The sequence below is a fragment of the Cydia pomonella genome, unplaced genomic scaffold (genome assembly GCF_033807575.1).
Source record: "Cydia pomonella isolate Wapato2018A unplaced genomic scaffold, ilCydPomo1 PGA_scaffold_142, whole genome shotgun sequence".
Taxonomy (NCBI): Eukaryota; Metazoa; Arthropoda; class Insecta; order Lepidoptera; family Tortricidae; genus Cydia; species Cydia pomonella.
In genome coordinates, this window is record NW_026907785.1 from 22,329 (window position 1) to 50,000 (window position 27,672).

General features: G+C 36.9%; 3 protein-coding genes and 1 long non-coding RNA gene across 5 annotated transcripts; 2 read left to right on the forward strand and 2 right to left on the reverse strand.

The window, feature by feature from the left end:
* Window positions 1-3,538: 3,538 nt before the first annotated feature.
* LOC133533238 (tetraspanin-7-like) lies at window positions 3,539-9,323 on the forward strand. Of its 2 annotated transcripts, XM_061872192.1 has the most exons (6): window positions 3,539-3,867; window positions 6,197-6,389; window positions 6,823-7,011; window positions 7,834-7,995; window positions 8,206-8,328; window positions 8,807-9,323. In XM_061872192.1, the coding sequence occupies exons 2-6, from the start codon at window positions 6,312-6,314 to the stop codon at window positions 8,960-8,962; spliced, it is 708 nt and encodes a 235-aa protein (XP_061728176.1). In that variant the 5' UTR covers window positions 3,539-3,867; window positions 6,197-6,311; the 3' UTR covers window positions 8,963-9,323. The 2 variants fall into 2 exon arrangements, with proteins under 2 accessions (XP_061728176.1, XP_061728175.1); XM_061872191.1 differs by lacking the exon at window positions 3,539-3,867 and having other exon boundaries at window positions 5,917-6,389.
* Window positions 9,324-9,363: 40 nt separating this feature from the next.
* Window positions 9,364-11,167, reverse strand: LOC133533237 (general transcription factor IIF subunit 2). The gene is made up of 4 exons (XM_061872190.1): window positions 10,707-11,167; window positions 10,418-10,629; window positions 9,853-9,978; window positions 9,364-9,628 (listed from the first exon to the last, which is right to left on the reverse strand). The coding sequence occupies exons 1-4, from the start codon at window positions 11,011-11,013 to the stop codon at window positions 9,458-9,460; spliced, it is 816 nt and encodes a 271-aa protein (XP_061728174.1). The 5' UTR covers window positions 11,014-11,167; the 3' UTR covers window positions 9,364-9,457.
* Window positions 11,168-20,215: 9,048 nt separating this feature from the next.
* On the reverse strand, window positions 20,216-21,389 carry LOC133533240 (uncharacterized). Its single transcript, XR_009801838.1, has 2 exons — window positions 20,824-21,389; window positions 20,216-20,572 (listed from the first exon to the last, which is right to left on the reverse strand). It is a non-coding gene; the product is annotated as an uncharacterized LOC133533240 (long non-coding RNA).
* A 344-nt stretch (window positions 21,390-21,733) lies between these two features.
* On the forward strand, window positions 21,734-27,146 carry LOC133533241 (TBC1 domain family member 25-like). Its single transcript, XM_061872194.1, has 7 exons — window positions 21,734-21,775; window positions 22,840-23,045; window positions 23,381-23,588; window positions 24,687-24,868; window positions 25,744-25,882; window positions 26,228-26,358; window positions 26,939-27,146. Exons 1-7 carry the CDS (start codon window positions 21,734-21,736, stop codon window positions 27,144-27,146), a joined length of 1,116 nt encoding a protein of 371 aa, XP_061728178.1.
* The last annotated feature ends 526 nt before the right edge of the window (window positions 27,147-27,672 follow it).

Consider the following 27,672-nt stretch of genomic DNA (forward strand, 5'->3'; position numbering starts at 1 on the left):
AGAAAAACGTTTGCACTGGTATGGACACATCCTCAGGCGCTCGGAAGACCACATGGTGCGAGTAGCCCTAGACATACCATCAACGAAGCATGGGCGCGGAAAGCCCTCCGCCACTTGGCTAACGACGGTCCAAAAAGACCTGAAACAAGCAAATATGAACCCAGATATCGCCAAAATTTCCCAGAATGGAGAAAACGGACAAGGAGAGCCGACCCCAGATGATGGGAAATGGCGCAGGCAGATGATGTATAATCATAGCTATATGCATCTTAGGAAACGAAGGAAGTTTACGTTCACTTTAATGTCAAAATTAACAATAATAGTATTGAAAAATGATTTCTTATTACTTTGCCCAATAGGTGAGCGGCAGTATGTATAATGCCCGGGCAATTTAATTATTTGCATATTTATTATCACATGGCCATCTCAAATTGGGCATTTTTCATAATGCTCGGGCATTATGAAAAATGCCCAATTTATCACTTGGTCCATAACATTATGTACCATATTCTTGGAAATAAAGTATTGAATTGAATTGGAATTTTACTTAAATCGCATATTTGACGGAATACCCAAAATTACATATAGAGAAAACTGTCAGTTGCTCTACTTATGTGTTAGGTAAGTACGTGAAATTACCGCACTATCGTAAAAATCCTATATTTTTATTTCTTTAATCTATTTTTATTTACGTGGCTCCATACCTTATCAATCATATATTTACAAAAATATTTACGACTGAATCTAAAAGTATTTATTAAACTTTTACTCTTTCGAATTCTGGATATTAGTAAAGGCCACTTAAATATCTTAATATTAATACAATCGGATATTGAGAAACTGGATACCCAATGTACTAATATTTATCCTCCTGGCCTAGGTTTTTTAGTTGACTATATTTACATAACACGAAAATGAACCTTGGTACCTACCTAAAATATCAAAACGACTCTATTATGTGGAGCATAATTAGGTACGGTTATGTAGGTTACATATCAGTACCCCTAGTGTAACTTTGATCGACATCATAACGTGACGAACGCGTTTGCGTTAAGTCTCATTTTGTATAGGATTTTGAGGTTCCAAAACGTCCCGCTTCGCGCGCTCTTTCGAAATCCAATACAAAATGAGACTAAACGCAAACGCGTACGTCACGTTTGGAAATCGAATTTATTTACACTAGGGGTTCTGGTCATGGTGACGCTGTTTAAATTATTAAAGAATAAATTTCAGAGTTTACCTTCACGCCAATAACCATGTATGTATCTGTTCAATACCTATTATTATAGGACCTGCCCGCTATAGGAAATCCAAATAGTGAGAATTATGGACAATGTGATGGGATGCCAAATTTATTATTCTTAGGATTTCGTCCCAAAAAACGAAGGGTGTGCCTGCGGAGTTTTATCAACTACACGTAAAACGGAGCGTGTGGCATTCGCCTGTGCAGTTTCCTATACACCTTAACCTGTGCAGTTTAACTACAAGCTTTATAGGTAGTATCACTAAGGATCTCTGGTTGCTGACAGAGATTTTTAGCCTGTCGTCTACCTCTTCTTCATTGTATTGTTTTCTGTATTGAGGTGTGCAATAAGGAGTATATTGTATGGTATTGCATTAATCAAATTTAGTACGCGTACTCGTACCTACATATGTATATAATGTAAGTTGGTAACGTAAAAGTCGGACGAGTACCTCTAGCGTAAATAGGTACGATTTGAACATGGCGGTTTGTGACGGTCACTTTTGGGGGGTCAATTAGAAATTAAATAAATATAGTCGGTCAAGCCATTTCCGTCAATAGAAAAAAAAAACAGTCAAGCGCGAGTCCGTTTTACTCGCGCACCCCTGGATCCGTGCAAACTTTGAATTATCTCGTGTAAATGTATAAAGAATTTTGATCAGAAGTACCTATACTAAGTATAACTGTGTACAGCGCCATCTATCGGCAAATTGTCTAATTTGCGCGATGTGCACGTATGTTGGTTTTTTGAGGATAATTCTCTATCATGTGAACCGATTTGAACCGAAGGTGTCTTTAATGTAATCTCATAGAAACAAATGTAATAAACATACGTAAAGTTGGTTAAATTGCATACTGCATTCGGTAATGTTTTTTGTTAATAAAAAAAAAAAAGTTAACAAGATAGAGGTCTGATTATATCTTTCCTGTAAAAAATTTAGTAATGTTAATACTATATAAAAATTTCATAATTTTTCTTTGGTATACTTCGGAGATAAGGGAGAGGATGGTATTTTTTTCAAATTTTCCTTCATAATATTTTTTTCCTCCACTACCTACGAAAACAAAAAAATGTTTTGGAATATACAATTTAAGGACTTTTAAATGACACCCCACTTGACCTAGTCACTAGAATTTGAAATTTGGCCCCCTCTTCAAATTGGGCATTTGCCATAGTTAATAAAAATAATAATACTATCAATGGGTCCGGGTTAGCGTTGTTCTTAACTATTCCAAATTTCAAATCGATAGCGTAAGACAGACAGGCGGACGGACAGACAGAGTCACACCATAAACCATCCTTTTGTACCTTTTTGGTACGGAACCCTTCGGCAAATTTAAAAATGTAGGCACGAAGGGTTATCGTTATATTAGATATATAAAACAAATTGAATTTGGCACCTTTCTCAACTGACAAAGTTGATTGACAAACTTTAGATAGTTAATTAAGAAAATTAGTGAAAATTCAACATTCCTCTTATCTCCGAAAATAATGGGCCTACAATTTTGAAAAAATATACAGAAAATATTTCTTTACCTACAGATTAAAGGACAATCATTGATAATTAATTCTCAGAAATTTTTCGAAGTATGTACGAGTAGTAGGTACCTAGATTTAGAGACAGATACCTAAGGATTGCATTTTAGGATCTATATATGATCGTGAATTACGTTAAGCACTTTTATATGATTTCATAAATATGCATTTATGTCACATACATATTTTTCAATAGTTCCATATCTATTATCTATATTTTTTTATAAATTAGATCATTTCTTCTCACCATCATCACCTTCAACATCGGCAATTGGAGAAACCGATGATATCCAAAAAAATATGCCAAAAATAAATAAGCTTCTGTAGCAAAACATAATGCCTTTAAAATTTCAAAAATAACACATTCGTAATTCACTGCGTACGATTCGTGTAGGCCGCGGCGCGGAGGTGCACGCGCAGTAGTGGTCGCAGGCAAACTGGCGCGGGCGCCGGCGTCGGTGCAACATGGGCTTGGGCCTATCGCCCGCTGGTGAAGCTGAATTTCAGCGGATGAAAAGCTTTAGAGTATACTGCATATAGCTCCTAAAAATGAAGTAACCTTAAGTGTCATACGGATTATCATTCGCCACGACAAGTACAGGTACTTAACTAATTTGACTACTAATTAATTTAATTATGCGCCTAATATTATGTAAAAGTATAAATAAATTAGACTGATAAATTTGATTTTAAATTACCTAAACGTTCGCAGGAGTGAAGTATGTTAAGAAATTATGAATCAGAAAGGGTCTGGCCAAGTTTAAAAACTTCCACAAAGTACAAAGTCACTTTATTTAGAAAATTTTGTCCCGGCGTGTTTTATGGCATGGTCCTAACGTATGTAGCTTAAAGGTTGTAGTTAGCTATAAAACATTGTTACTTAGCCCAAATTGGACAGCTGCACGGCGCCATATGTTTTGAGGCGAGCTGAGGTAACTGGATTGTAAAACGTCAGTGCTTGACAACATAGTTTATTACCGCGTAATGTACGGGACCAGACGGCGCCATGTATCAATTGTCCAATTTGTGGCTACAATATTTTACACAAATTTACGCGTCTTTTGCTCCGTTTACCTCAAAAATAGTGGTAATTAATTTTTTCTTCCGAAATTCTAGGGTTCCTATGATTTCTAATATTGCGGTACAATAATGTGTAAACGACACTATAATTCAGTGCATCTGCATAGTTACCTACTCAGATTTTGAGGTTGTAAAATTTCTATTCTTGTGTTTTTTTATCGGTCGTGTTAAAAAAAAAATTTTTACGGCATGCATGGTCACCCTACAAATAGAAATTGAATGTAAGTCTGGTTACTTTTGAAAACTCGTATCTCACTCAAGATTGCGATTTTTTTTTCATTAACAAAATGTTGTCATGACGGTTAAAGAGGTTTTATGTTTATTAATCAGGTGTTGTATGTGACCATGATTGTAGAGAATTAAATTTGTCCTCACCTACAAGTAAATAATAAATACGAGGGTGACCAATCAATAAGGTAACAATCAACCTGTATAACAGATATGAGATAACAGAGCCCCTAGTGTAAATTTATTCAATAGCGAAACGTGACGTCCGCGTTTGCGTTAAGTCTCATTTTGTATGGGATTTAGAAACAGCGCGCCAAACGGGTCGTTTTGGAAACTCAAAATCCCATACAAAATGAGACTAAACGCAAACGCGTACGTCACGATTCGCTATCAAATAAATTTACGCTAGGGGCTCAGATCACATCATTAAATTTACTAGTAATATGTATACAAATCATCTAGATAAATCGCTCACATACATTTAGTATGACAAATTTATTAACGTTCGTTCAGAGGCTTCGGTATTTCCTGCGATTTTTTCTAATGGGATTTCATAAACGGAGCGAGTACAGAGGCTACAAGACCGAAATAATCAAGCCCTTTTTTAATTAACCCAATCCAATTTTAAGAAAGTTAATTTAGAAGCAATTAAGAAAAGGGGTCCGCAAATCCGTCCGGGTCCGGATACATAATATCGCACGACAAAGGCGTCACTGCAAACAAATTCTGTCAGCAAAAAATTCCTAAAAATATAATCGTTTAATTTTTTATTGCTTTACCACAGTTTAGTCATGTAAATAATTAATCTTATTTCTATTTCTTACTATTTAAGTTTAAGTAACGTCGTAGGTACTATTACAATGGGAGCGTTTAAACTTAAGAGGCTGTCAATACCTAAAGCGCGCACACTGTCTATTTTATTTCTATCGGAGTAAATGAGATAGCACTGTCGCATGTTACTGGGCCTGGGCAAGGGAATAATAAGAAAAATATTTAAATAAAACAAAGTGGATTATTAGTGTAATATTTTACACAACCACGGTTTAGATATAAATGTTTTGAAATTGTGATTTTAATTGCAGACCCATAAGTCAAAACAATAAAGACATAAAACCGTTTAATTGTGATTTTAAGACCAATCTTTGAAATTATTTTCTATCGAGCCGATTTCGTTCAATCATGTATCGAGTACAACCACGGTCTTTGAAATATAATTAATATGAACATATATTTTTCTTACTTGACTAAAACAAATAGTCTTTCTTAAAAAACTGTTTAAGTAACATCAATTTCAAGGACATTGGGTGTTGACAGCCTCTTAAGTACAGTCGAGGAAATTGATTCTTTAGCAGTTTGCGGTTCACTTTACATTGGACAGCTCTTAGTATAAATATGTAAGTACAACTAAATTTACTTGAACCGCAAATTGCTAAAGAATCAATTTCCTCAACCGTACCTAATATTTTCAACAAATCTGAATGTTTATAAGTATTTATTTTCAAAAGTGGTGATGCGATTTTACTTTTAGAGTTTTGTTATATATCTGCGGAATAATCACCTACATAGCTACACACAAAGATTACAACCCGTATACTGCACATAGGTAGAGTTGCCATAATTATTCGGAACTGATACGGGACAATCAATGGGACGGGACTAAATACGGGACGCGATACTTAAATACGGTTACATTCCCGTATATACGGGACGTATGACAATCCTACACATAGGTATATGTTTGTTCACAAAATAAAGGCGCCTATGCCACTACGCATGCGCTATATGCGCTGAAGGCAGGGCCCGTATTCCGTATTCCTAACATTTTACGGCGAGCAAGTACCAGTAGCCAAGTTGTAGAAACATCTTCCAATCCAAGTGACCTCTAAAACAATAACAACTATGCGTAACAATTGAAGATCGTACTTATACTAGTTTTCATGAAGGAATTCGTTTAGCGATGGGAATAGTAATCCAACTAATCCAAAGGTGTAATTTCAATCGCCTGCAATTTATTTTGCCCTCCAAGTTAGTCTGGGATCCAGGTCTTATTATATTTGTTATCTTGAGACAAATTTGCTCTTATGAAATCAATGGGAATACTTATACAGCCAAGACCCGCACATGCGCGTTGCAGCGATCAACATCCCGCCCAAGCAACCCAGCCCCAAGCTAAATACATCAAACATTTTTATTACATCCATGAATGAAACAACGTAAGCAGTGATGGGGAACCAATTCAAAAACGTGGCAGTGATAGCCTGCCTGAAAACGTTTCTATTCATCTTCAACATAGTGTTCTGGGTGAGTTGTTTGTGATGTCACACATGAAAACAAGGTGTTATCATCTGACAGATGTTCCATATTGATAAGCCAAAAGTTTTGGAGCTTTTAAAAGAGCGAAATAATTTTCAATTTTAACATTTGATACATACTTTTTCATTTTAAGTCTAGGTACGTAAGCTACGAATAAGAATGTTAGATGTCTTGCGTACTAATAAATAGGTACAATACTTAAGTACCTCGACAACTTGGAAAGGAACACGACAACTTTGAAATCTTTAAATGTCCATTTTATCGTTGAATTACATGCGTTTTCCACAGGATTCAACTCAATTATTAATTTAAATATTGAACTACGATGGATCGTTTTATCTTCTTAGATACCGAAAGTAGTTACACGTGAGGTACCTACATCAACTTATCTAACATGAAGTTTTGTTTTTGTTTTTCCCAGTTGTCAGGCCTGCTGTTATTAATAGTGGGGCTATGGGCGGAATTCGACCTGTACAAGTACATGCAGCTGTCTTCCGAGTTCTCCGGCACAGCACCACACGCCATGATCGGCATCGCCGGGCTCATCGTGCTAGTCAGCTCCGTGGCCTTCTCCTGCATCATCAAGGGGCAGCCCGTGCTGCTGTACATCGTAAGTTCCGGACCGATACGACCTTCAAACTTTCCAGCAAAAGAGCGTTCTACCATCTTAAATTCGGCAACGCACTTACAACCCCTGTGATGTTGCAAGTGTCCTTGGACGACGGTAATCGCTTGCCATCCAGCGATTCGTCTGCTCGCAAACGAGCGGGGAGGAAAACCTCCTATATATTAAAAAAAGTCTGTACTATTTTATTTCAGACCTTTCCACGACGCGCCATGATTGGCATTCAGTACACGTTAGTTCACTGTTTTAAGTAAGCAAACCCTCTTAAACAAACAGTAGGTACCTTTTCTGCGAATGTTGCAGCTTATAGCTTAATCACTTTCTCCGACCTCTTTCTGCGCTAGGTATTAGATAAGTTAACATAAGGATCGGTCCCTAGAGTATGCGTCCTGCAGAGGGTCCGCGCGGAACGCCGCCGATTGTCCCGTTTTCAGGCTCGACTAGATTACAAGCACCGAAACGAATGTTCTGTTATAAATTAAAGAACGGGTGATTTTACTTTGAACATACCGTTACGTAAGTAACGCACGAAAACACCGTGCGCTCACTCTCTCCCTTAGCACTACCCTGCCTAGAAAGTAAATTTTTCATGCCTTTAAATATGTTTCGGCCAATACACCTTACCCAGTTGGGCCAGGTGATGGAGTCTCGTATTTCATACCCAAACCCCGCAATTTGATCGCAACGTACCGCAAATTTGGAAACTAAGGTTGGCAACCCTAGATTTGACTGACAGGAAACTACCAACATATATGAAATACCTAGACTATTCTCAAGTACCTAAATTTGTTTACGTTGATTTTCCAGTACGGCGGTTTCCTGGCCTGCATCTTCATGATGGACGCGGGCGTCGGGGCGTCGGTGGCGTGCTACCGCGATACCTTCTCCAAAGGCCTTTACGATGGACTCACGCAGACGCTTGTGTCCAACGACCGGCATAGGGGAAACTTTGACTTGGCTCAATCCACTGTAAGTGTCAACTTAGACTTGGTTCAATCCACTGTAAGTGTCAACTTAGACTTGGCTCAATCCACTGTAAGCGTCAACTTAGATTAGGCTCAATCCACTGTGTCAACTTAGACTTGACAATTTAATCAAATACTATCTAGACTCAGGGGCAGCTTTCGTTATTTTGTTGCAGTCTGGATAATTTTCACCTGTTCCTGTTACATTTTACAGCTACATTGTTGCGGCGTGTCTAACTACACGGACTGGGTGCGCGTGCAGCGCTCCATCCCTCTGTCGTGCTGCGTCAACCCCGAGGATTGCATAACTGCCAACTATAGCCACGTGTATCAGGCAGTAAGTAATACCTTTAGAGGGCTTTACAGCGATTCAGTAGCAATGCAGTCGCAAAAAGGCCGCGATATAGGCCTTGTCATCTACCTACCCTCGCTCACGTAAACGCGATTCAGCGTCGATACAGTCGTGATGTAAGCCGCACAATGCGACAAGGGGCCACATGTGGCGATTCAGTCGCGCGTTCACGGTCCGCGCTACTGAGCGCTGCAAAAATTCGCTGTGTGCTACCTCCCCCCTTACACCACTGTAACATATGTAGTTCTTAGTGATCAATACAGGCAGTGTACACGAAACCAAAAGTTCCTATGTGCTATACCAAAGCAATCACTTTGAAGTGCATCAAGTAACTCGTACTTGAACGCAGGCGCCGGCGAAAGATTTAATGGTCTATTCTATGTAGTGGTTAGAAAACGTGACAATACAATAGCTACTAGTGTCAGAGATGCATTGGATTATATTTCACCTACTTTATTTTCAGGGCTGCTACAAAGTAATCGTGGAATATCTCGAAAGCAACATGAACATCCTGATCGGCATCGCAATCGGCACCGCACTGTTCCCACTGGTCGGCACCGTCCTTTCGTGCTGCCTCGCGAGTTACATCAAGAAATCTAAGTATGACGCCATGAACTGAGTGCTACGGCAAACACCTGTGGTGACAACCGATGCGAGATTCTAAGTATTAAAGTGCTGGATTCCAACTCACGCTGCACTTAGCGTCGTAGAGAAATCCCCAGCCTTTCTGTACAACGCGATTTACAAAGTAAAGCGTGAGCGGAGACCAGCGCCTAACCAATGGACTGAATGATTATATACTCAATTATTATTAGAATTAAATGATAAATATAACACAACTAAAGTTGTGGCTTTATATTTAAACTGTCAATACTCTACAAGTTCAAAATTATCATCCTATTTAGGTTAGAAAATCTTGATGTACAGCAAATTTATTAAAATGTATTATATTCATTATGTGATTAAATTGTGCCAGCAAACTACAAGGCATTTAAGTTACTTACTGAATTCAAAACACTATTCACATTTCAACAAAATATATAATTCGTCATTAATTTAATTAGTGGTAATTATTTCTCCATTGACTAATATCAAATCATCACATAATCAAAATCTAGTCACTATCAGAGCTCTCTTTCTCCTCTTTGGCCTCGGGCGGAGCATCCTGCTTGTAGTGCCGGTACTCCGGCTTCAACTCCCACATGTTCTTGTGGGGGTTCTTCAGGTTATAGTTACATACTTCCTTCAAAATCTCCTTCAAGTATACAATAGGTTGTCTGGTAATCTGGGAAAAAAATGGAAACAACATTAGAGCTATCAGACCAAAAATGCTAATGAATTTAGAGTTGGTCTAAACTAACTGTGCATCTACTTGAATAGAACAAAGTGGGGGAGTCTCATTATAAACATTGTATTTTCATAGAAATTTGACATTATGACATTGCCACACTTAATTGCACTGGGCATGCAGAGTTAGTTTGGTCTGTCTCTATCAGAATGATGATTTACCTTTTGCAGATCTTTGATGTTATAATATTGATGTTTTTCAAATGCAGCAAACAACACATTGAGCACTGCATCCTTATCATCCCTGGCCTTTTTGCCTTCAGCCTTCTTCTTCTCTTGGTATTCAATCTGCCAAATTCATAAATTATAATGATTTAGTGGATCTCTATTGTTTCCCATAAACTTTAAGTCATAATGTATTGCTTGTCCGCATTTTCGTTAGTCACAATTTTGTTTTTCTCAGAAACACATAACTTTTCAAGATTGCCATAAAACAAACCTAGCCTAACCTATCTATAGGGAAACCTAAGGAAATTCCTGAAAGTTAACAGTTTCAGAGTTATGACTAATGATAATCTGGCTATCATTACATTATGACTTTCAATAATTATGTCAAACAAAGGGATCCGTTATTTAGTATTACACAGTAAATATTAACAGAAGGATTACAGTTAATATAAATTCAATTGACAACTTTAACTTGCGTAACATGTTACAACATACATTGCAATATGTGTGAATTACCTGAAACCTAAATAAGTGAATGTATAATACAATGAACACTTACATTATGCCTATGGTCAGACACTGGCTTGAAGTTCTGTACAATTCTATCTAACTGCTGCACTTGCCGCTGCGGCATGGAAGCCTTTCTTATAGATTCAGACTTCAGCTTATAGTAGGTTGGGTCTGCATATGGTCTGCACTCCAGCTTCTGGACTATCCTACCCTCCATGTACAACTTTTCGGACTCTGGAACTACGGAATCTGTATTGGATGCTGAAAAATGAAATGTCAGTTACTTAATTACATCCATTGTCAATACAAATAAGACCTTCATTTTTTTTTATACTCACGCACTACATGAGAAAAAACGCCTAAAGATTGCCTAGTAACCGTTGAAACATCCAAACGATGCTCCTTTGGTATGCTCTGCTCGCCAGGGTCCTTAAGGCACATCACAGCTTCTGAGAGAGATAACTGTACTTGGGCCCGTTGCCCTGCAACCCGTGATATTTTTAGTTTGCCCACTTCAATATTTCCTGGGGCTTTTTCCCATTTATTCGCTATATACTTAGGAACTTTAACGAGCCAGACTCCTCTTCCAGCATTGGATAAATCTAATTCCCGGTCTATATGAGGCACTGCCGGTGGCGTAGTCATATTGATCAGATATCAAATTATTTATCTTTACTATATTGACACAACCTTCAACGTGCAAATACTGCAAAAATTTGCTTTGCAAGTTGCAACGTAAAGAGCATATAATCACTACGTTCTAAGAGACGGAACTTCATACTCATACTACGTACTTAAGTGTCAAACGGTTTGGTTTGACGTCTGACGAACAAGTGTTATGCCTACCAACATAATGAAACGTAAATGTCACGAGCAGGGCTGCCAGTACATAAATCTTGATTATACAGTCCAACGTCAAAAATGATACGAAATTATGGTTTAAGAAATTTATTTCTCAAGAAAAATTCGATTGCATTATACGAAAACGATTATACCCGACTTTTTTAACACTTATTTCAAAAACTGAATTGTATTTAGTAAGTAGTCAAAAGTAAAATCTCTTAATAAGCAGCGCCGAAACAGCACAATAAAGTAAAACACTGTTAGAGAGACTAAGCAGAGAGCAGTAGCATGAATGGAGCACAACGGATGAATCTTCAATGAATATATTTCATAAAGTAGTTAATACAATTAATCTAAATATATTATAAGTAACATAATAACAACACAGACTGTTTTTTATCAAGTGACAATAGATTGACTTAACAGTTCAAATCTATATTCTAAATTTGAAATATAAATTGTGGCGTGTAGCTTACAACCTTATTTCAACACTCCTCCTGAATATAGACTATACTGTCATCAATACATTCAATCACCTTGCATGCCCATTAACTTGTTTGTACACCATACAAACTTTCCTTTCAACAAAGGTTTAGTTAGTGCATCAGCAATCATAAGATCTGTCTGAACATACGTAACTGTTATCTGCCCATTCATGATCGCTTCTCTCACAAAGTGATAACGTATGTCTATGTGCTTCGTCCGCTGATGATGCACTGGATTGTCTGCAATCGCTATTGCGGATTGACTATCACTGAAGATAGGAATGAGTTCCTCTTCCTTTCTGGTGATTTCTGCAATTAACCTTCTGAGGAATATTGCCTCTCTTGCAGCTTCTGACATAGCTACGTATTCTGCCTCTGCAGTAGATAGTGCTATTGTCCTCTGCTTGATGCTTTGCCAGCAGACAGCTGCTCCTTGAGCTATAAAGGTGTAGCCAGTCCATGATTTTCTATCTTCATCACCTCCGTGACTTGCATCTGAATATCCTTGGATGAATCTGTCAGCACTGCATCTTTTGGAGTACACTATCCCACGAGATTTCGTTCCTTTTAAGTAGCGGAGCACACGCTTTGCTGCTACCCAGTGTTCTTCTGTATAGCAAGTATTAAATTGGCTCAAAATACTGACTGCATGCGTTATGTCTGGCCTCGTACATACTGCTAAGTACATCAGAGATCCTATAAGATTCTGATATGGGATCCTATCATCAGGCTTGTGATCTGACTTCTTTAAGTGACATCCAGCAGCTGCCGGAGTTGCTGCTGTCTTGCAGTCCTCCATTCTAAAAGTCTTGAGAAGTTTTTCGATGTACCTCTCCTGATCAACTTTGATGACATCCTTTGTTTGAGTTATCTGCATACCTAAAATTAATGCAGCTTTTCCAAGATCCTTCATTTCAAATTTGGACATGAGGTCACTCTTGACCTTACAAAGCTCGTCTTCATCATTCCAAAAAATCAACAAATCATCCACATAAACTGCTAAAATGATGATCTTGTTTCCTTTTGATCTTGTGTAAATGCATGGTTCATTTTTGGATTGTTTAAATTGAAGTTTCTTCAATTCACTGTCAAGTTTATTGTTCCACGCTCGAGGTGCTTGCTTTAATCCGTAAAGCGAACGGTTAAGTTGACATACATAGTCCCTCTTCTCTTTGACTTCGAAGCCTTCAGGTTGCTTCATGTAAACAGTTTCACTCAGATTTCCATTCAAGAAAGCAGTCTTAACGTCCATCTGATCTATGTTCAGTCCAATCTTGCTTGCTAAAGCCATTAGCATTCTCAATGAACTGTGGCGTACAACAGGTGAAAAAGTCTCATTATAATCAATGCCCCACCTTTGACTGAAGCCTCTTGCCACCAGTCGGGCTTTGTATCTGCATCTATTTCCCGCCTCTTCTTTGATTTTAAATAGCCATTTAGAATCAACGACGTTACACTTTTTAGGAGGCTTCACAAGAGTCCATGTATTGTTTTTCTTCAGAGCGTCTAACTCCTCCTGAATCGCGGCTCTCCATTTTTCAGCATCTCGACCTGACAAGGCTTCTTTCAGCGTAGTTGGATCCTCATCATGTTCGATTGTGTGATAAAGGTCATAGTCCGGAAACTGCTTGGGTTTTCTGTTCCTTATGGGATACCTTCGTGATTGCGCAGGTTCTGCTATGTCCTCCTCGTCCTCTGGCATGAAATCATCAGATTCATCACCAAACGCTTCAATCTCCACTCGAGGAAATTGAACTCCTTCCATGACAGGTTCAACTGCTCGTTGCTCTCTATCCTCTTCAGTTTGTTCTACTGTTTCTTTATAGGAAGGTTGACTTTCCTGAACAGTTGGTAAGAGGTCTATTATTGGGGATTCTGCCCTTATGCCTTCTTCTACGGAGAGAGGTTGACTTTTGTGAACATCAGGTAGAAATTCGACTGTTGGTTGCTCAGCCCTTGCATCTGCTTCCGTTCGATCTTCCTCATCTTGTATAATTTGGATAACCGAGTTATCTCTGGTCGGTGTTCCTTGACTTTCTTGCCTCTGGGATCGGTACATCTGTTTTTCAAAGAATACCACATCCTTCGCATTGTATGCTCTACCAGTCTTTGGATCTAGCAGTCTGTATGCCTTCGCATCATCTGCAAAACCTGTGTAGACCAATTCTAAACTTTTAGGATCAAACTTTGTCCTCTTTTGATCAGGAATATGCATAAAAGCTCTGCATCCAAACACCTTGATGTTGTCCAAATTACATTTCTTCCCCGTCCACGCCTCTTCTGGCGTTTTGTCTTTGACTGCAATTGTAGGTGATCTATTCTTCAAGAATACTGCGTGGTGAACGGCTTCAGCCCAAAAACGCTTTTCCAGGCCTGATGCTTGCAACGTCGATCTGCTCTTCTCGCAAATCGTGCGATTCGCTCTCTCTGCGACACCGTTCTGACTTGGAGTATATTCAACCGTGCGCTGGTGCTTAATACCATGCCGCTTGAGAAAATCTTCCATCTGCTTGTTGACGTACTCCTTTCCGTTGTCTGTCCTTAACGCTTTCAACTTATGACCGGTTTGCGTTTCAACTAATGCTTTAAATTCTAGAAAGTATTTGAAGACTTCACTTTTATTTTTTAAGAAATAAACAAAAGTTTTTCGCGTAAGGTCATCAATAAACGTGAGGAAATATCGACACTTACCAAAGGATTGTACGTTGATGGGTCCACACACATCGGAGTGTACTAGTCCTAACACTTCCGTTGCTCGTGTTACACGATTTTTCTTCACCGGTTGCTTGGTTTGTTTTCCCTTCAGGCAGGAGACACATTCCAGGTTTAAATTGCTGTTAGGAAAACTTACCCCAGTCGCCATCTTGTTTTTCAAAAGTAGAAGATTTCGAATACCTAGATGTCCCATACGGTAGTGCCACAAATCCAGTGCATCACCGCGTTCCGACGTAGTATTAAGGGCCGTATTCTGTAAACAACACTCATTAAGTTTGTATACACCTTTATCTTCTATACCTTTGACAAGAACCGTACCACTTATTTTGCATTCATCACTATTATAAATTTCACACCTTTTGTGACCAAATACTATAACATACCCTTTTTCTGCTATAGTACTCACACTCATCAAGTTAGTTGCTAACTTTGGGACATGCATGACGTTACTTACAGTCATTCCAGTTGACTTACACAGCACCGTACCTCGTCCTTCTCCGTATACCTTACCACCATTAGCGCAATTTACAGAAACACGATCTGTAACTTTATAGTCTCTAAACCACTGTCTTCGATTTGTCATATGTGTGGACGCTCCGGAATCTAGGACCCATTCCTCTTCACGGTCTCCAGTCATGGCAAATGCAAAGGCACTTAAAGCTTCCTTCTGCTTTTTAGGTTTCTCTGGACATACTGATGCCTTATGTGGACCATCACAGATAAAACATTTTATCTTCTTCTGTTTAGATTTCGGCAGTTTCTTGCCTTTTTGCTTGGTAAGCAATGCAGAAGTTGTAGAAGTTCCACTTGTGCTCGGTGACGTATACGTCTCTTCCATTTGAAAAAGTTTCGATTTTGACATAATTAGATGTCAATATTATGTTGCTGTTTTCTACAGCCAGCCGCATAGGTTGAAACTCACTCGTGAGGCCTTGAAGCATCAAAGCTGCTAACAATTCATCATCTATCTCCTTTCCAAGGTCTGACAGTTCCTGAGATGTCTCCATTACCGCTGTTACATAGTCTCTTACTGTCGTAAACATCTCTAGTTTATAACTCACTAGTCTAGAGAGTAATCTACAGCGGTTATTCAAACCTTTGTCTTCGAAGGCATCTTTCAACACTTGCCATGCCTCTTTAGCTGTCTTCACGTGTTTGACGTGTACTAGGCAATGCGGCTTTATCATCAAGCAAATTTTAGCTTTTGCTTTTTGATCCTTTCTCGTACCTGCTAAATCGGTAATCGCGGGAGTAACGCTCGTGTATTCCCATAAGTCTGTATCTATTAGGTATAGTTCCATCTGGAATTTCCATGTTGAATAGTTCGAGCAGCCGTCCAGTTTATCGAAAAGCGTCATACTATTCATAATTCCAGTACCTCTGTTATTATTCACATCACTAGAAGAATCGCCAGAGCCCGTTGACATTTTTCATGCTTGTGCTGAATATTGTTCGCCCATAACCCTGTTAGAGAGACTAAGCAGAGAGCAGTAGCATGAATGGAGCACAACGGATGAATCTTCAATGAATATATTTCATAAAGTAGTTAATACAATTAATCTAAATATATTATAATATAAGTAACATAATAACAACACAGACTGTTTTTTATCAAGTGACAATAGATTGACTTAACAGTTCAAATCTATATTCTAAATTTGAAATATAAATTGTGGCGTGTAGCTTACAACCTTATTTCAACAAACACGTCTCACATATCAACAAACACCCATCATATAGAACACCAAACCGATCAAATAGTGAGTTTAAAGAGAAAAACAACTCGTACAGTCACCGTATCGTACTATCAAGTTGGCAATCCATCTCTGTTAATCCCGTGCTGAAATAGAAAATCGAAATTACCATTCGTGTTCTTTCGTATCCAATGGGGTTGTTTCCAATTTTTTTAAACGCTTTTATTACGTTCTATATTAACTAAAAGTTGCCCTAAAATTCAACTTTTATTTTAAAAACGGCTTTAAACATGTTAAATTAACAAAATATATTTTGACAGATGCTTTCGCGCCCAAAACGCTCTTTGAAAATTGTGTGACGTCACAGTTTACGGTTTGACACATAACTACATACACACGAAGAAGATACGAACTGTCAACTGACATTTGTCATTTGTTGTTTATCGCCTAGCTGTCAACAGTGTCAATCCGAGTGTTGTGACGTCATCAGAATCTTCAAAGACGTTTCGAGTTTGGTCAAGTGAAGTGTGCCAAAAGATATTTTAAATTCAATATTTACAAAAATATGGTCATTACAGGCCCCTTAAAGGCCCTAAAAGTAGTTTAACATGTTCTTATAATCCAAAAGAATTTATAAGGATACAATTCTGCCCTAAGATTTGTAGATGGAAACAACTCTATTATACCGAACGACTCGATTATACAAAATTCGTATCGAATTGGTCACTCGAAAAGAAAGCGTTGCAATGACAATGACTTTTTTTTTAATGGCTTCGCGCTCCTGGCGCATTCAGCCAGACGAGTAAAACGGAATTAAAGGATTACATTAAAACGGGTAGGACGGAATCACAATGACATTGACAGCTACAGTGAGAGCTAGTAAACGTTCCAAAACATGTAAAATACATAGAAATGAATTTCTTTCAACAAAACTAATTTAAACAGAATCTTCGTCTTGTATTGCAGCGAACCAACCGCGAAACTTCATTTAATTATATGGGTATCAAGCGGAATTCCATTGCAGAACTGAGATATTTATATATTTTTTTTAACATAATATATTTATTTAAACAATACAACATAATACATTTTTTTAGTAAAACCTAAACTAAAATAAAAATTCACCCCTCGGCAAGGTGCCGTAGATGCTGGCAGCATTACCCCGCTGAAATGAAGTAGATTTACAGACCTATTTAACGACCTAGCTCTCGGCTGTGTTGGTTTTGGAACCAAGCTCCATACAAAATTGCCCATGGTCCTTTCTTTAGGTATCTGCTTCTCTATCACTCTTGCATATTCGAGCGATAGAGAGGCAAATAAAAAAAATAGATTTAAATCGGTGACGTTTGTGTGAGACCAGCAGATTAAATTAAACAACTGTATAAGTTATATTCAATCATGCATTAATGAACTTTTAGTTCTTGACTTTGAACCACAAATAAGATAAGAATTCATGTATAGGTTGACAGTTCAGTTTAGTATGCAAAATTTAGTTCCAGTAAAATTCCGCAATATGGAGCGTGATCATATATTACTGGTCAGGCTTTACGTGGTAGAATGCAATAGTATTTGTTTTACTTAAAAGAAGGCTCTTGTTTTGGTTCTAGTTAAAACCTATTGTGTACCAATAAATCATTTTTCATTTTAATTTCAAACTAATGCAAAGTACACATACCTACCATGGAGATATAAAGATTATTTTCTAGGTCCGGATACCTACCATGGAGATATAAAATGGAGCACACTCTAACTTTTTTTGTTATAGTAAATTGAACCTTATCACTGAGGCAGAAAGGTGTTCTTACCAGACTAGAGAAAACGGTCCACTTGAGATGGCAAAAGTGGGGCGCGGTGTCTCAATCGCACATGTTGCCAATGTTAAAAACATACCATTGTGGTAGTATTTATATCAATATACTACTGAAATTAAATACTTTCTTATACTATTTTAGTGCTATATACAGAGTGCGGTTCTCAAATATTTTAAGCAATTTGTAAATAATAATGATGTCTATATTATTAACTGAATAAACCAAGCATGTGCACAACAATAAAAAAATCATAATTTTAATATGGTAGACATTGTAGAAACTTTGAATATTAACTGGTATCCCCAACTTGATGACATATTTTCGATATTAATTACGTGAACGGTGAAGCTCAGCATATAATTGCGAAATATTTAATAAATGGGTAAAAAAAAATTGTGTGATAGATTGTAGAAGTGAAAGTTTTGCTGATTTTGGTATATATTTTCACAGGTGAACCACAATCATTCAATTTTACGATAAAAACACAAGACGATAATTGTCAAACTCATTAGGGTGACCATGATGTCGGCACGATGTGAATCAGTTTTACACAATTCTTATTAAGTACTTAAGTAAGTTTATCTAATTAGGTATGTCTATATTTCGGCATGATCAAATTGGTGGAATGTTAGCTATTACAGAATAATTAATTGCAAAATTTAAAATCCAAAGTCCGAAACGGTTTTACTAACTATTTATATATACGTAATCGATTCGATATAGGTTGGACACACATTTCTGTCTGTAGAAAAGGCGGCAAATTTGAAAACTAGTTGCTATCACAGATCTACAATGAGTAGATGACGCTTAAAGAATTAAAGATAGTTAAAGTGTGCAACACGTAAGCCATCACGCATATGAACATACCATGAGTGCGAAAGAGGCAGACTACAAATGAAAAATCGTGACCATTTTTGAGTTCGACAGTGGCGGCTAACGGCCGCCATTTATTAATTTTCAAACACATGTCCGGCAGCGTAACACCTTAAGTATTTTATTTAGAAAATAATAATCTCATCCACATGGAATCCAGGGCTATAACCGAGAAAATCGAAGTTCATCAATTGCGGGTGTTTTTCTCCGTCACTCTTATTACGTCTTAGTGACAGTAAAAGAGAAAGATCCCCGCAATTTGCGAATTTCGGTTTTTGCGGTAGGCCCCCAGTTATTAGTATGTGTAAGCGAGAACGAATATCGACCTATCAGCTATCAGTAGCAGCTTTTAGGACGACTAAATTAAGTAAGATTTTGTGAAGCGTTTTACAGAAGAGAATAAACTATATCCATCCCTTTTTTAGGGGCCATAATATTAGCACAGCAAAAAGACAGTAAGATTCTCTCTACTATGCAGAAATGAGAAAAGATCTTGGGCAAACTATATATTCCACGTTATCCTAATATCCCAGATACATATAACTCATGGTCACCCTAATTAGAAAGAGATGCAACGGCCCACCTTGACTTCTCATGTGGACACACTTTTTGGCCAATGTACCCTATTCGGTTAATCTTAGAAGTCCGTGATACCTACATACTATATCAAAGAATATAATACTCACTAGGAGAAGAACGCTAACTCCATACAAAAAAATGCCCCTTTCAAAAGTTCGTTTATACTAGTGGCGCTCTCTTTGTATCTCAGTACTAAAATTGACAACCGGTTTAGCCTGGCGGGTTTTGGTAGGTAGTGATCCAGTTCTAGCTAGTGGTTCTGGGTTCGAATCCCGGCGACGGAATTTCTTTTTGTATTTTTTCATTTTTTGTTTTTGTTGGGGTGAGGTTTTTAAATTAGTATTTATCAAATAAAAAAATATTATGTTACATATTAATCAAAATCACAGGCATCTTTTGTCCTAAGAGATAATGATATCTATATTTTAAAGTTTATTCAATATAAAAGGTAACAATACAGTTTATTATCAAGTTATAAATATTTTTATTCCTATATATTAGGATCAAAAGAGCTTAATTCGTTCAAAAAACATACAATAGGCAGGAAAAAAGTCATTTTTTATACAAATTTATGTATCGGACGGGGCTTGTTGAACTAACTGTGACACTTCCATATAATATCTACATACCTATATGAATTTTATTCAATGAGACCACAGGTCGGTAATTTCGGTTCATTATTGATATGGGTACCAAATAGTTAACCTATCCTGTGCGTGTGATTATCTTTTGATTTTTTTAAGGAGTTATTTTTGTTTAGGTCGTCTATTTTTAGCGCATGTTTTAATTCGCAGATCACCTTCATAACAATAAATAGAAGTCATTAAAATTTTCATGATAAAAACAATTTTATATATATACATATACTATTTATTGCATTTAATATAGATTTTTATATATCTAAAACATGATCTTTGGCACATCTGATTTTACTCCACAATTGCAATTAGTGTAACTTGTAATCATATCACATATATCAGCCCAAAAAACTAAAAATTACATGAATATATGACAGACAAAGTTGTTATTACATCTATCCGATTGTCGGACACTTTCTGCTCCACAGCTCAGTGCAGCGGTCTTGTTGATGGTCACCGGGAAACTACAACTAGTCACAATTATGTGGCGGATCCGTGCCTTTTGATTTTGAGCCTTTCCAAGGAAATGATATGACGCCCAAGGATTTTTTGCTCACGTTCACCCTCTAAAACAAAACAGTCACATTTTAAACAATACTATAACCTATGTCCCTAATTACTAACCTTGCTAATAGCTACCAGAGTTCTAAATTGCCAGCTAAAACAATGTTAGAATTTACATCTATGATGAATTTAGATTGTAATTTTGGACGCGATAGGGCGGCCGTGCGACTTAAGAGGGTGGTAAGATTAAATTTATATATTTGAATTTGGCAATAGTACACTTATTTTATTTATAGATTAAAATATTTCTTACCTTGAAATAATTGTTGTTTCTTAGTTTAGTACAATGGATTAAACTTTAACCGAGTCTGAGCGGAGATACTGTGCGGTGGATTTTTAATTTTAAACATTAATCAATAAATCTATTTCAACAACATAAATCGTTATTTAATCATTTTATATGAAAACTGATAGTTTTGAAAATGAAAATAGTTTTGCGTCAATGACTTTGACATCATTGACATTGCAGACTTTTGTCTATGTTCTAACCGGCCAGACCCAAGTGCAAGGCTTTATGGAGGGTATATGTGCCTCTGACCTCCATAGATTTTATGAACATAGACAAAGACAAACTGAAATAGGTAATAATTTATATAAAATAATAATAATTTACATATGGTAGTGTGACATAAATCAAAATATTTGATAAAAATGATTTTATTTGTTCCCAAAGTTGAATAGACAAAGTCAGATAGGAGCAATGTTGCTGTAGCAAAATATTTTTATATTAATAACTGGTATCTATTTCCAGAGCGTCAGACCACACATGCGCAATTATGAAGCGTCATATCTTTCTAAGGAAGTCGACAGGCCTTGTACTATATACATTCTGAACAAGTCCTTGTTGAGTGTGTTTTAGACACTGTTATAGCGGCTGTAACAAAGACCCAAATAGCGATTTTGACTATTCTTCTTAGATTTAAGTCGTGAAATACGCCTTTGAAACTTCATTTTTTTATATGGCTTAAATAGCTTCGTCCCCTTGGGTATTAAAAAAATTAAATGTCACAGTTGTCATTATTTTCTTTTGTGCACGAAGTCTGGACTAAATTTTCCTTACATTTTCTTGTTATTTATTTGTAATTATGTGAAAAAATAAGTAACTAACATTAGCTTTAGTTGTGTATTATTATATGGATATGTGATAATAGTTAAGCGTAGTCATGTTTGGGTATAGCAAAGAGGCTGTTAGAGTGAAAGTGAAGGTTTGTATCTTAGCGTAATATAGGTGCACCAAGAATGTTTAATCCTATTATCATAACAGATTGTTAATCAATAAATATTATACATCGGTTAGATGTAAGGCAACAAAAGTACATCATCATGCATTTGTAAGATGAACAGTTTAAAAAACCTTTGCATATGCCATTCAATATACACCACGTTATTAGGAATATCGTCGAATGGATTGGACAAAATATCTTTATTTTGACAATACTTTGTTAAGCAAATTTGACTAACTCAGGTTTTAATATTTTTTCACCGTTTTTGCTTAAGTATAACATTGTATTTTCTCAGAACACTTCCACTAATTATATATTCAGTCTTAACAATTCGCAAACAATTTAAATTAGCGTGGTTATCAGAGCAGAACGACAATTAACCACCTTGAATTTTAACACATACCTACTTAGATCTACTTTGTGTCATTCAAGTATTGTTTTTACTTATAATGCCTAAAAATGATAAAACATTATTTAATCCTTGGAGGGCAGGCAATCGCAATATGAATGATTAAAGTCAATCAGATTTGATATTCAAGAAATTATATACAATTTATAGAATACTTTATGTATACATTTATTCCTAGGCTTTAAAATTTCCCAGCTCTAACACAAACTTAAGATTTTACACTTGGAATTTTATATTGATTCAGATTTCTGATCAAATATTAAGTTGATGTGAAGTTAAGGGGTTAAATATCTTAACCAATAAATATTATGTATGCAAAGTGTGCAATAATTTTTTCACTAAACAGATATTAAGATTGTGGCTACATGCAATATATTTTATGCAAGTTAGGGCTGAAAATATTATACTCATTAACAGCTACTGCAAGTAATTGGCTTCCTAAAAATACAGTGTAAACTCTATATAACACACTCAGTTCGTTATTATAGAGAGAAAATAAACCTAAAGTAAACCAACTAAGCTAACAAATGTTGATGTTATAGGGAGTAAATATCAAGTGACATTATATGGAGTTTACACTGTTAGCTTACGCTGTTAGCTCTCTTAAGATCTTAATGAATTCATTGATTCTTTTCAGAAGTGTGAAGGCAAGCTACAGCCCGAACTGAGGAAGTTTTCGGTTGATCCCCAGATAACCTCTCTGGAGGTTTTACAAAGCATTTTAGTAAAAGCATTTGACATCAAGTCTGACTTCACACTGTCATACCGGACTGCTGATGACTATGGTCAGGAGATCTTCTTGCCACTGCTTTCTGACTGGGATTTGGATGCTGCTTTTCTCAAGTAAGACATGTTTTTTTTTAATTAGTTTTTTGTTATTCATTATATCACAAATTTAAAAAGTAACATGTGAATTATATATAACTTGGGCTTAAAAGTTTAAGTTAAAAATAAATTTGCTATTACCACTCTAAATGTTTTTTTTTTTTTGTGTATGATCAACTAAAATTCATCTCTTTTCACAAGGTATGTTAATAGATAAAACTTGCGAATTATATTACTGATAGAAATGACATATGTGTCTGTAGACAGCAAAGAACATGATATTTTTATATTAAAATATTGCCATATTTTTCTTAAGTTTTCTAACTACAAACATATGCCTATTTCGTCTCTAGGGCGCATAATATAGCTCAAACTCAGCGCTCGGAGCCATGCGTCCAGCTCCGCGTAGACATGAAGCCGTTTGCAGAGGCGTCCGAGGACTGGGAGCCGCCCGGTCTCAGCCCGGCGCCACGCGAGCCGCCGCCCACCGTGGCGCCTGCGCCGCATCAGCCAGAGAAGCAGGAAGTGCCCACTGGCTTACAGGGGCTGTTTATGAATCAGGTAACTTTTCTATGAATGTCAGTTTCTAGATCAGATTGTCAGATACCTATTGAGTGATAATTTGGTATGAACACGAAGTATGGCATTTTCTAGTGCTCGATTATTCATAATAAGAAAGAAAATTGTGAAAAATGAATGTTTAATATTAATTATGCAGGACACTAATTATCTTTGTTGTGAAGAGAATTAGGGTTCCTTTAGAGCAGAGGAACCCTAATTACGAACTCAATAAATATTTAGGTATAAACTTATTTGTTGGGGTCATTATGAAGTACTGAAGAATTTTCTAAAACTGAAATGAAAATGAAAAATGTTTATTTGGGTAACAAATAAATTACAATTTATTTTGGTCTATTCAAAAGTATTTATTTAATATTGGTAATAATAATAATGTCAACTTACATAACTAGCACAAATAACATAAAAAAAGAAATTAAAATTACAACATATTAATTAAAATACATTAGCTACTCCACATATAAATAAAGTATAAAGTAAAAATACAAAGTTATACAAACACAAAAATCTTAACCTAAACTGAACTAAATCCTAAATCTAACAGACATACAAAAACTATCCGCACAACTCGCCCCGCGCCCCTCCAGATGCAAAGGAGCCCATCACGCTCGCTGCGTTGCCACGTTGAACGGCGATGGACAACCTCTGCATCAAAAACGACCCGGAGCGAGGGTCATGACCACACTCCCGCATGCGTATAATTACAATTATAATATAATGGCTGGAGTTTCCTAGTATATGAATATATACATCTGTGTCAGGAAACCCCGCTCTTCCGTTTGAGGTTTACAATAACTGTTTCCTAAATAAACTAGGTACATATTTGCTAACTGAAATTCATAGTAAACTGGACTTGAAAATCGAGCTGTTATTTAACTAAGCTCTCACAAGCTTCAGTTTGCATAATATTATGTATGAAATAATGAGTAATAACTTGCCTTAGATATTAACAATAAATTTTCATTTCGCATTAACATAAATCGTCATGCTACAGCATATCACATTTTCCAATTAATCCCATATACCAGCGAAATCCGCACGTCATCTGTGACTAACTCCCCAAGTCTAATGCTTGGCCAGGTCGAGAAGACGTTCAACATGGTGTCTCGCGCGCTGAACCTGTACGAGGACCCGAACACGCCGCCGCGCGCGCCGCTCTCTGACAGCGAGTTCCGCACCTTCCTCGACGCGGTCGGACAGATCACCAACACTACCAAGCTGAGAGAAGCCATTTATTGCGGCGGGATAGACCCTAGTTTAAGGTATTGATGGAAAATAACGAATAGTTCCAACTTTTTCGAAGCAACTCACCAAGCCAGTTTATTTACCCTAAAATATTAGCAGTTGTTGCTTATATTTAAGACGCGGAGAAAATAGAGTTACGTTGTATGCGTGTACGTATTGAAATCATTTACTTCGCCATTACATATTATATTAGACAGACTTTCATCATTAACTGAGTAGTCTGTGAAAATTACTAGGTACTGTTAGTTTAGGAGGAATTAAAACTTTATACTCTTGAGGTTCACTATCATAATATCAACATAGAAATTTAAATAATTATTTATTGGAACAGAGTTGCTTTTGGTTTATTTCGCTCGATGTTAAAACAACAAATTGTATTCCATTTTCTAATACCATTGATTCACATTTGACTGACAACTTTTATTGTATGGTGAGCCGCGAGACGTTAAGTGCTTTTAGCGTTATCTCTTATTATTCTATAACATTCAATGCCATCATTTTTGCAGCTTTATCTAACTTTGCAAAATTCATAAGCCATACTATTGACCAGAAAATTATTCAAAATTCAAAATGTTTATTGCATATCACATTACACATTATTAGGTGGAGCTTAAAGTATGTGGGTTTATATGTGACACCCTGCAAGGGCACAGCAATATACTTAAAACTAACACGCATATAAATGCATATATTATTATCAGGCTTGGCAAAAAGTAACCACTGTTCACCGAAAAAAACATGCAATAAACAACAATTAACCAATTTAAAGTAGGTATTTTAAAAGTGACCTTAGTGTAACGGAAGTTCATTGATATGTACCAAAAATCAACCAACTGGAACCAAAACAAAGATATATTCTGATAATACTTTGTAAACGTGTATTTTTTTGCAGGAAAGTAGTTTGGAAACACATACTGAACGTGTATCCGGATGGAATGACGGGCAAGGAACGAATGGACTACATAAAGAGGAAAGCCAACGAATACTACACTCTCAGAGCACGGTGGAAAGACTGCATACAGAAAGGAATAGTATGTACTTGTTACCAAACTAACCGAATATTGAAGGCTGAAGTTTAATTGCCACTGGTTTGGCAACCTTGTTTGTATAAATCATGGGCAAATGCGGGGGTAGTAAAATTTGTTTCCTTTGTTCAATGTTCGTTTAATTAATTGACATATTTTAATAACTATCCATTTGTAGGTACAAAGTTAATTAAATAAAGTCATGCAATCATTCCACGTCATATCTCTGTCTGCCTCAGCAGTTTTTTTTTTTAATTATTTGTTAATTAGCTTTCCAATACTTTCCTTGGACATTGTGAAACAGGCCCTAATAGTAATAATATTACGTATTCATGAAACTGTACATTGCAGGTGAACGCCGACTTGGCGTACGTGACGAGTATGGTTCGCAAAGACGTGTTGCGCACAGACAGGCACCACAACTTCTACGCCGGCAGCGACGATAATCAAAATATAGCTTCACTCTTCAATATTTTAACCACGTAAGAATTTGTACTTTTCATTTTATTATGTATTGAGTTGCTGATAGGTATCCAAAATATTTCATACATATCAGTGGCTATTTTACTGATTAGTTGTTTGTTTGTTTATTATTATTACATGAAATAAACTTACAATCAGTTTCCTGCAAAACTGTTTGCACAGTTTGACTGCAGGCGCGAGTCTCTGTTATAAGTACTCACATATATAATCAACATAACATATTACTAATTAAAGTTGATTACCCACTAATGTCTGCCTCGAAGATTTTTCTCTGATTTGATGAGCAGGTTTATAATTTGGTTACTGATTCTTTTTCATGGTTAATCGCACCATTAGACTAGGTGCCCAGTTTCGCCAAGGCCTATATACCCCATCAGTCCCCCTTTGGTTTTACACTAAGGTTCGATTGCCACAAGGTATAATCATATAATAGGTATAGTCGGTATTCATAATATTATTTGGAATGAAAGTATAGACAGTTATTTATTAGGCACCTGCGTCATAGTTTATGATGATCAGGAATTCTATTGCAAAATTGGAAGTACGTCAATCTTACGGGTATGTATGTTACCCTGGCAGGTACGCACTGCAGCACCCGCGCGTGTCGTACTGCCAGGGCATGTCGGACCTGGCCTCGCCGCTGCTGGTGACCATGGGCGACGAGGCGCACGCCTACATCTGCCTGTGCGCGCTCATGGCTCGCCTGCACTGCAACTTCCTGCTCGACGGGGAGACCATGACGCTCAAGTTCGCGCACCTCACCGAGGCGCTGCAGGTACCTGTGTAGTACAGCTACGAGTAGCACCATGGGTACGAGCGCCTACATCTGCCTGCTGGGTGGCGAGACCGTGACGCTCAAGTTCGCTGCAGGTTAGGAACAGAAAAAAGATCGCTATCTATCTATCTATCGCTTATGTCTATTGTCACTCGGGGTCCGAACACTTTATATAGAAAATAGCGCCGCATAGAAGAGGCTGATTTAATTATTGTAAAATTTCAATTACCAAGGTCAACTTTGTGTATGATGTTGTGCCTATTTTCTTAGTATTTTCCTAGCTGAACCTCTTAATGCACGAAACAAATTTATTAATGAAATTTGGTTTTCGTGTTTTATCACATTTCGTTATGGTAAAGTTTCACCTGCTAGGTTTTTAAAAACATGGAATACAAGTTAATTGTTGCTTCTCCTATAATGCATCATGATAATACTTAGGAAGCGAGTAAACTGTGTTCAGATTTCCGAAAAACCTACTGAACATGTAGGATTTTACTTGGTACCAATTGTGTTTTGTCTTCCTTAGGTGTACGACCCC